This window comes from Sinocyclocheilus rhinocerous, unplaced genomic scaffold (genome assembly GCF_001515625.1).
Source record: "Sinocyclocheilus rhinocerous isolate Xijiao unplaced genomic scaffold, SAMN03320098_v1.1 scaffold4545, whole genome shotgun sequence".
Lineage (NCBI taxonomy): Eukaryota > Metazoa > Chordata > Actinopteri > Cypriniformes > Cyprinidae > Sinocyclocheilus > Sinocyclocheilus rhinocerous.
Window position 1 is genome coordinate 490,080 of NW_015635030.1, and position 8,461 is coordinate 498,540.

General features: G+C 36.9%; 3 protein-coding genes across 3 annotated transcripts in view; 1 reads left to right on the top strand and 2 right to left on the bottom strand.

Moving 5' to 3' along the window:
- Window positions 1-331: 331 nt before the first annotated feature.
- LOC107746225 (GTPase IMAP family member 8) lies at window positions 332-4,204 on the bottom strand. Its single transcript, XM_074560200.1, is given in 5 exon segments — window positions 332-1,188; window positions 1,388-2,064; window positions 3,230-3,306; window positions 3,424-4,015; window positions 4,162-4,204. Coding segments are annotated over 5 exon segments (2,010 nt in total). The 3' UTR covers window positions 332-567.
- Window positions 4,205-4,836: 632 nt separating this feature from the next.
- LOC107746218 (GTPase IMAP family member 8) lies at window positions 4,837-7,143 on the bottom strand. The gene is made up of 4 exons (XM_016560349.1): window positions 7,063-7,143; window positions 6,336-6,906; window positions 6,166-6,257; window positions 4,837-5,561 (listed from the first exon to the last, which is right to left on the bottom strand). The coding sequence occupies exons 1-4, from the start codon at window positions 7,070-7,072 to the stop codon at window positions 5,005-5,007; spliced, it is 1,230 nt and encodes a 409-aa protein (XP_016415835.1). The 5' UTR covers window positions 7,073-7,143; the 3' UTR covers window positions 4,837-5,004.
- Window positions 7,144-7,268: 125 nt separating this feature from the next.
- The window catches only part of LOC107746226 (GTPase IMAP family member 7-like), a 1,545-nt gene continuing 352 nt past the window's right edge, over window positions 7,269-8,461 (top strand). Inside the window, exons 1-2 of the mRNA XM_016560355.1 lie at window positions 7,269-7,334; window positions 7,875-8,457. Of these exons, the coding sequence (XP_016415841.1) occupies window positions 7,286-7,334; window positions 7,875-8,457 (632 nt within the window). The 5' untranslated portion in view covers window positions 7,269-7,285. The remainder of the gene's footprint in view (window positions 7,335-7,874; window positions 8,458-8,461) is intronic.

The following is an 8,461-nucleotide window of genomic DNA, read 5'->3' on the forward strand; positions in this document are numbered from 1 at the left end:
CACTTATTATTTGGGACTTCACTGGGCATTCGCGCTGAATCAGTTTTTAAAGAATCGATTCGTTATTTATGAGTCGATCACTTGTTACTTTTTGAATCGGCGTCATCACCGCTATGTGGGCGTGAAAAAACTACACGGCGCCATGAAACTAGCGTAGCAAACACGTGGTACGTTTTTTTTGTTTTTGGCGGTTTCGTGGTTGCAGGCCTGCTGGCTTGGATATTTGATGTTTTGAAGATTCCTGAAAGAGTCATTGCATAGGTATGGAGATTTTTTTTTTATCACGTGTATTTTTAATTAAATGATGAAACTATGGACTCATGTGTGGGTTTTTTATTATTTATTTAAATATTTCACTTTCTTTTCAGTATAATCACCATTACATATCCACTATCCAAGACATTTTTAGTAGTTCACAGTAAATAAAGGTACAATTAAATATGCTTCTAACAGTCCCTAATATTACACCGTACACAATTATACCAACTGTAGATTAACCATAATAAAACTTATGCATTTTTAGAAAAGGTTCTCCAATTATAGTTGTGCACATACACACACTTAATCTTACAAGACACTGCATTCTTTGTTCTCCTTATGCTTCTTTCTATGACCGTGATGGCTTGCTATGGCACTATTTTCCTGCATGTCAGAAATGAGCTCCAGAAGTTTTTTCACCTGATGACTGGATTTCTCATTGTTGTTGTTAAATGCGCGACATCTTGAATGACAGGTTTTGATCAGTTCCTGAAGTTCTGTGTCGCTACCATTGATGTAATCAGTTAAAGTCCTGTTCTTCAGCTTCTCTTTACCCGTGAAAAGAATTAGAGTCTTTAAAGTCACATCCTCGCCAAACTCTCTCTTCAGATGTGGGAGAACCTCTCTCTCGCCCTCTGTGAAACGGCCAAGCTGCATGACCAGCAAATACACATCAGGCCCTGGCTGAGCGAGCTCTTTGCACTTCTTTATCTGTTCTTCCTGGTTTTTAAGGTCTTCATTAAAGAAATCTGGAGTGTCTATAACCCTAATCCTCGTTTCATAAACAGTGTCCTCTGCCATCTGGCACTCCTTTGTTACTGGCACAGAACTGGCATGTGATTCAAAATGGTGCTTTTTTAAGATTGTATTTCCTGTAGCACTCTTCCCACATCCTGTCTGTCCCAGCAGCACGATGGTCAAAGGTTTTGGCTGATCCACCTTAACTGATGTTGTATAGTTAGAATTAGTTAGATGATACAGTCCATGCTAACAGTTTCAGTGCAAAGGTACCAAACTGTTATTATCTGCTGGTATGTACAGTATGTAGGTGACATGTTATTTTAAAATGTTTTCTAGTTGACTGATTGAACTCACCTGTTTTCTTTGGTGTTTGCATCACCTTATTGACATGCATCCCTCTGGAATTGAAAGAGTGATTAATATAGGGTTATATGTAAATTAATTAAATTCCTATTTCCTACTGCTCATAACTATATATTGCCTACCTTACTCTTGTAGTTTCTGATGTTTGGTTCTTCATGCTTTCTTTGTATTTCATCAGTTCTTTGATTAGTTCAGTATTCTTCATGTGTTTGCTGTAAACACACAGTCTGCTTCCACACTCATTCAGGATTATGTTGTAGTCTTTTTTGAATGACAATGGTGTGTCCATTGAAGCTGAAGATACCTTCTTATCACCGTTAACCAGCACAATTGTTTGTTCAACCATTTTCTGTCCAAGCTTCTTCTTTACTTCCATAAACATCTCCGTCTCTTCTGGTGACACCATTCTGTCCTGGAGTACAAGGAGGAACACACGTGGACCTGCGTACGATGGCTTCAGCTCGTCCATTCGGTCAGCTTCTGGATCTGATGAGCTTGGTTTATGAAAAAGGTCTGGAGTGTTGATAATACAGACCTTCTCACCACCAACATAATCCACGATCTTCTCACAGCTGACCCTCTCTGATCGGAAATGATCTTTTTGAAAAATTGTGTTCCCTACGAGACACTTGTTGTTGCTTATCTTCCCCAGCAGGACCACTGTCATCATGTCCTTACTTCTAGATGTCTGAACGCTCTTTTCTGTGATAAATTCGAACAAATCTTTGAAAAAACATACTTCGCAATTTGAATGCAGAATGTAATTGTTTTTAAAATAATGTAGGACACATAGACCATAAAAAAGATGGACGACATGTCTCCACTTCCTTCCACTACAGAAAACTGTCATCTTGCGCCAGTGACGTCTTTTGGAGCCCGAGTCCCCCCAAACTTCCGCAGACCCAACTGCAAGCTCACAATCTTGACCCCACACCTCTTTTTATAGCTTCAAATAACTAATTAAAAGCAAACTTATTAGAAAAATGAACACTTGAACATACATCAGCGTGATAAGAACTACCTAAAATGATGGAAACCATCTTTGGGAAAATTTATTCAAAGTGTAATTAGATTTTTTTATAGTTTGGCTTATGTCCCATTCGTTTACATGGAGAGGGCAGGGTTAATGACCTATACTGCAGCCAGCTATCAGATGGCTATCAAAATGTTTTGGCTTCACTTTTCAGGATGTGTGCGGCAAACTTGGTAGGACACAATTACTGGTAATTTAACATGGTTGTTTTCACCTGGTTTTGTTGAAAGATGCAGATTTCACATTGGACATCAAGTGGTGATCCAACACAATACCAAGTCCATAATTTCTATTTAATGTAATCAGGTCATATTTTCATATAGTTTCGATGATGAGGGAATATCACCAATATGTTGATGTATCCCAAATTGTTGAACACACACTCTTTGATAGCATTTATGTCGCTTTCATATGTTACTGTACATGACTTGCTTTATCATTATTCGCATTTAGCATGTTTTTGTCCCTCAGCTGTCTGCAACCCTATCAGAACATATCACCTGATAACCATTGATTTATCAGAGACTTTTCATCATGATCTTGTACTTTTGGTAAATTGTAGTCAACTGTAACTTTTGTGAGCAGCCCAGATCCTTAATCATTATGCTGTTTGTGGTAAATATGTGTTAAATAGGAAATAAGCATTACTGCTTACAAATTGAATGAAAAATACTTAAAAAAAAAAACTTTAATCAAGCAAGCGTTCTCAATTGTGTATTGAGATCACTTGACTAGGTTGATGTGAAACGCACATAAGAAGAAAACAGCATGTTGATTTGATCATATTCTTTTAGATGACAGAGAAAAGTAAGTTGAGAAATTTGTAAGATATACCTTTGCTGTTTTCAGACACCCATGACGCTTCATTTATTTGCTTCATTTGTAAATACGCATCAATGTCCTCATATATCCTACAGGATTAAGATGACATTACAGGTTACATTATAGGCCTAAAGGGATTTATAGTTATGTACAGAGACTTTTATTTTTTAATTGATTTAATCACTGCTGTCATACGCGTGTCTTACCTCTCAGCAGCTGCGGAGTTGCTTGATTCTTTAACCTGCATTTCACGTATTCTCATCCATTCTTTCACTACCAGATTGGTCAGCTCGTTATCATTTTTCTTGTCATGAAGACACATTCTCCGTCCACACTCATCTAGTAGTTTTTTGAGATTCTCATCCGCGTGGTCATATGGTTCTTCCAGTTTTTTCTCCTGACTGTTAACTAGCACTACAATTGTATTTTCCACCATTTTCTCTCCAAATCTCGCTTTCAGCTGGCTGAACATTTCCATCTCTTCCTGTGAGAGCTGTTTGTTCTGCAGAACCAGAAGAAACAGACGTGGCCCTGGATATAGGACTTTTATCTCCTTTATATTCTCCTCTGTTTCTCTATCTGGCTGCGGCCTGTGGAAAAGGTCTGGAGTGTTGATGATACAGACCATCTGATCATCTACTCTTTCTTCAGCTCTTGTACATGTGTTGTTGCTAGCTATGAAACGGTTTGCATTTAATATGGTATTCCCTATCATAGACTTATCATTGCTGTTCTTTCCCAGCAGCACCAAAGTGATCTTGTCACCACCACCAGATTGCTCCACCTTTGCATTCTCCACTATAACAAATCACAAGAATAATTCATAGCTTTTGAAATCTTGTCAAGAGAAAACTGGATTTTGTATTATGCTAACTTGAAACTTTAATCCACAACCCTTATCTAATCCAAAAATCCCTTTCTGTACTCTTGTGATTTAATTTTACAAGGCAGAGTTGGAATTGAGCTCGAGTATTCGATTGATGCCATTATTGCAACTATCAGTCTTTGTCAAGTCAAAACACTGCATTTTTACAATTACTAAATTCACTCAAATGTATCGAAGAAAAGGCTTACTTACATTGTAACATGCTGACTTGTATTACAAGAAACAAATGATGTGCAGAGTAAGAGTCGAACGTGTCTCTAGCACTCAATGACAGTTGTAAGTAAATGAAAGTGAAAAATACACTTGTCTTAAATGTATGAGAATAAAGGGCATGTCCAAAATCTGGTATAACACGTTGAGTCACTAGTATGCTAGATAACAGCTGTACTTGGCTTTATTTCTTCATTGCATGTTTTGCAAAAATGTTTGTCTTAATGCAGTAATCAAAAAAAATATGTATAATTTAGTTGGGCTTTGATTATCTGTGGAAAATGAGTAAGAGTGGCCAAAGGAAACATTTGTGATTAACATTATTAACATTTATGTTTTTTGTACTAAAGGTACAATATCCAAGCAATGGTGGGTGGAGTTAGTGAAAATAGCTTTTGGCAGTTTTAAGCAAATAACAACTCCAGTTTCTGTCTATTACAGTCTGTTACTGGAAACTGTGTTTGAACAGTGATTGATTTCAGATTCGTGCTGGTAGTGAGATTGTATGAAGGAATTGTTGGCGGTTGTGTTGCATATGTTTATTGCATCTTTTGGTTACACATAGACATTGCACTGTAGGATTACAACTCTTCTTTTGTATTTAGTAAAATCTGTTTTATGGCACAATATCAATCACACAGGACATATTAGATGGACTGAGCTGATTTCTAACTGGTATATTCAGTTTTTCTCAGATTCCTGCTTGCATGTTCTTTTGTCCTATAAGCTGTCCGACCAGCTCAGTGCTTTTCACATTACTCCTGTAAACATAAACTGTCTCCTTACACTCATCTAGAATCTTTTTGAGGGTCTTATCAGCTTCAAAGGTCTCTCTTAAGTTATTTTCTTCGTTACCTATGAGCACAACAAGCATGTTTTCAAGCTGTTTCTTTCCAAATCTCTCCTTCAGTTGGGCGAACATCTCCATCTCTTCCTGTGAGACAGTTTTGTCCTGCAGTACCATGATGAACATACGTGGACCCGCGTATGATGGCTTCATCTCCTCCATATTGTCAGCTACTGAATCTGGGCTTGGTTTATAGAAAAGGTCAGGAGTGTTGACAATACAGACCATCTGATCAGCTACTCTAGCCACAACCCTCTCACATGTGGCTTTTCCAGCCATGAAACAATCATGCTGGAGAATACTGTTCCCTATCAGGCACTTGTCATCGCTGTTCACTCCCAGAAGCACCATGGTGATGATATTGCAGTCACCTCCAAATGACTTGACATTCACATCCTCCCCTTATGAATAATAAAAAAATTAGAATGAATAATTAAAAAAAATTTTTTTTTGAAGGAAGTCTCTTATTCTCATCAAGGCTGCATTTATTTGATCAACTATAAAATAAAACCAGCAGTATTGTGAAATATTACCATTTAAAAGAGCTGTTTTCTATTTCAGAATATTTTAAAATGGAATCTATTCCCGTGATGGCAAAGCTGAATTTTGTCACATGATCCTAACATTATTCTATTTTTTTTATAATTATCAATGTTCAAAATAGTTGTGCTTAACAGTGCTGCTTAATATTTTTGAGGAAACTGTGATATAGTTTTTTTTCAAGTTAGTTTGATCAATAGAAAGTTCTCAGCATTTATTTGAAATTGAAATCTGTAAAAGTCTTTACTGTGAATTTTGGATCAATGTGATTATAATTTTAATACAGCATTGCTGAATAAAAAATATTAATTTCTTTAAAAAAAAAAAAAAAAAATACAAAAAACGTACTGACCCCAAACTTTTGAATGTAAGTTTGCTTTCATTAAAAAAACATTTTCAGTGCAGCATTTGGAGTTGGACTAGAATATTAATAATTTCAGATAATTAAACATAAGTAAGCATTACCTGGCATTGTCTTTGGTTGTTCTGAGTCATCGTTTTCCTGCTGATCAACTTCCTTTTTCATGTCTTCATGTAATCTACAGGATAATGATGAACTTTAGGGAAAAAGATAAAAATAAGCTTTGAACAATGCAAGAGACAATACCAAATGTTTCTCATTTGTAGAAGTTTACCTGCCAGGATCAGCTTCTACTTTCTCTGGCGTTTTCGTAATATGTATCAGAAGCTGTCTGACCAGATCTGAGTCTGCCGTATCTTTGCTGAAGACGCAAATTCTCTCGTCACATTCATGTACAATCTTTTTGAGATTTATATCCACTATGTTGCAGGACTGTCTTGATGTCTCTTTGTTGTCGATCAACACTACAGTAATATTTTTTGTCATTTTCTCTCCAAATCTCTCCTTCATTTGGGTAAACATCTCCACCTCTTCCTGGGACAGCTGTTTATCGTGGAGAACCAGGAGGAACATGAGTGGACCCGTGTATGATGGCTTCATCTCCTCTATAGCATTAGCTTCTGGTTCTTGGCATATTCTCCAGAAAAGGTCTGGGGTGTTTATAATGTAGAGCAGCTCGTCCCTCATTCTTCCTAGAGCCTTTTGATACATGGACTTTCCTGGCTGGAAGCAGTTATACCCAAGCATGGTGTTTCCTATCAGGCACTTATCAGCGCTGTTTTGTCCCAGCAGCACCACGGTGACAACAGCGTCATCGTCTGAAACTTGTGCAGTTTGATTTTCTCCTATGAAGATTGAAAATGGTTTTCTCACAATTAAATGCAATAGACAATTTTGAAGTAAACATATCAAAAGTGGCAGAGAATATAAAGAAAATTAGCAAAAGAGCAAAATCTTTAAAAAGCCGATCAAAAACTCTCAAACTAACAACTATGTTTTACCTTTTGGCATGTTGAATTTCCAGTCTGTTCTCCAGCTTGCGAGAAACACCTCTGGTTATATCTGTCATGAGGCGAAGCAGGAAAATAGTGATCAAACGAAAGTAAAAGCTAGATATATGCAAAAAAAAAGAAAAACTGGTGGCGTCACAAGAAAAACTGGTACTAATAGGGTCATGCAAAAAACAGTTTCAGTCGTTGACGAGAGAAACTGTTGCTGAAGGAAATGAGCTGTTCTAAGTGCCGGTGTTGTTGCCCCTCTAATATTCCACGACGTAAGTTGTGTGCTAAAACTTTTTACTTGAATGTATAGTATGGTTTCTAGTAAACTGCTGAAAGCTCAAAACTGCTCAAACATTTATCATGTTTAAATAGTTTAGAACTTTGTGAGTAAATGGAAAGTGTCTAATGTCTAAAGTCTATTGTCAAATATTCTGTGAAAGCAAACAAGGAATCTGTCAATTATTGTTTGAGTAATTTTTGTAAAAACATAAAATGTGCATTAAAAATACAATAAGTTAACTTCAAAGCTAAAGGACAGATAAGTGTAATATATGACTTATTAATACAGTTGGAGGGATTTATTCATGAGTATTAGTATTTGTGATGAGTATATGACTCATATACTTTTGATGTACATCAAAAAAATTATGGATTTGCATCATAAAGCATATATGTATATTAATATGATACAATATCATGGGCCAGGCTTAAAACGCAAAACTCCATTTTATACAATCCATCCAAGGCAGTTGATTTAGTCTGTACATGTTTCATTATCTTTTTTTTTTTTTCATCCTTTGCTGTGTTGATAGGTCCAGCACTTCGCATAGTATTGATTGGAAAAACTGGAGTGGGAAAAAGTGCTGTGGGAAACACTATCCTTTGTAGAAATGTTTTTGAATCAAGCCCTTCTGCAAACTCTGTCACTGAGCGGTGCAAAAAAGCAATGGTCTGTGACCAAAGAGAGATTTATGTGATTGACACACCTGGAATCTTGGATACCAGCAAATCAAAAGACCTCATCAAAAGAGAAATAGTGAGATGTATTCAGGTTTCAGCACCAGGTCCTCATGTGTTCCTGCTGGTGCTACAGATTGGCCGTTTCACTACTGAGGAGCAAAGATCAGTCCAGGCCCTGCAAGAGCTCTTCGGACAAGAAGCTTCAAAATACATGATAGTGGTCTTCACTCATGGAGATGCACTCAATGGCCAAACAATTGAAGACTATGTGAAAAACGGCCATGCAGAACTCCGTAAAGTCATCCAGAGTTGTGGTAGTAGATATGTTGTTTTTAATAACACTGGCAGGAATAATCGAGCTCAAGTGAGTAGATTAATTGTGAAAATTGATGAAATGGTGGCAGTAAATGGGGGAGAATGCTTCACTCAGGAAATGTTT

What these genes read in the sequence shown, in the direction of transcription:
- LOC107746218 (XM_016560349.1), bottom strand. An exon ending in GTAGAAGCTGATCCTGGCAG is followed by an intron (nt 6,258 to 6,335) that starts GTAAACTTCTAC and finishes TTTTCCCTAAAG; the next exon opens with TTCATCATTATCCTGTAGAT. An exon ending in ACAACCAAAGACAATGCCAG is followed by an intron (nt 5,562 to 6,165) that starts GTAATGCTTACT and finishes ATTATTCATAAG; the next exon opens with GGGAGGATGTGAATGTCAAG.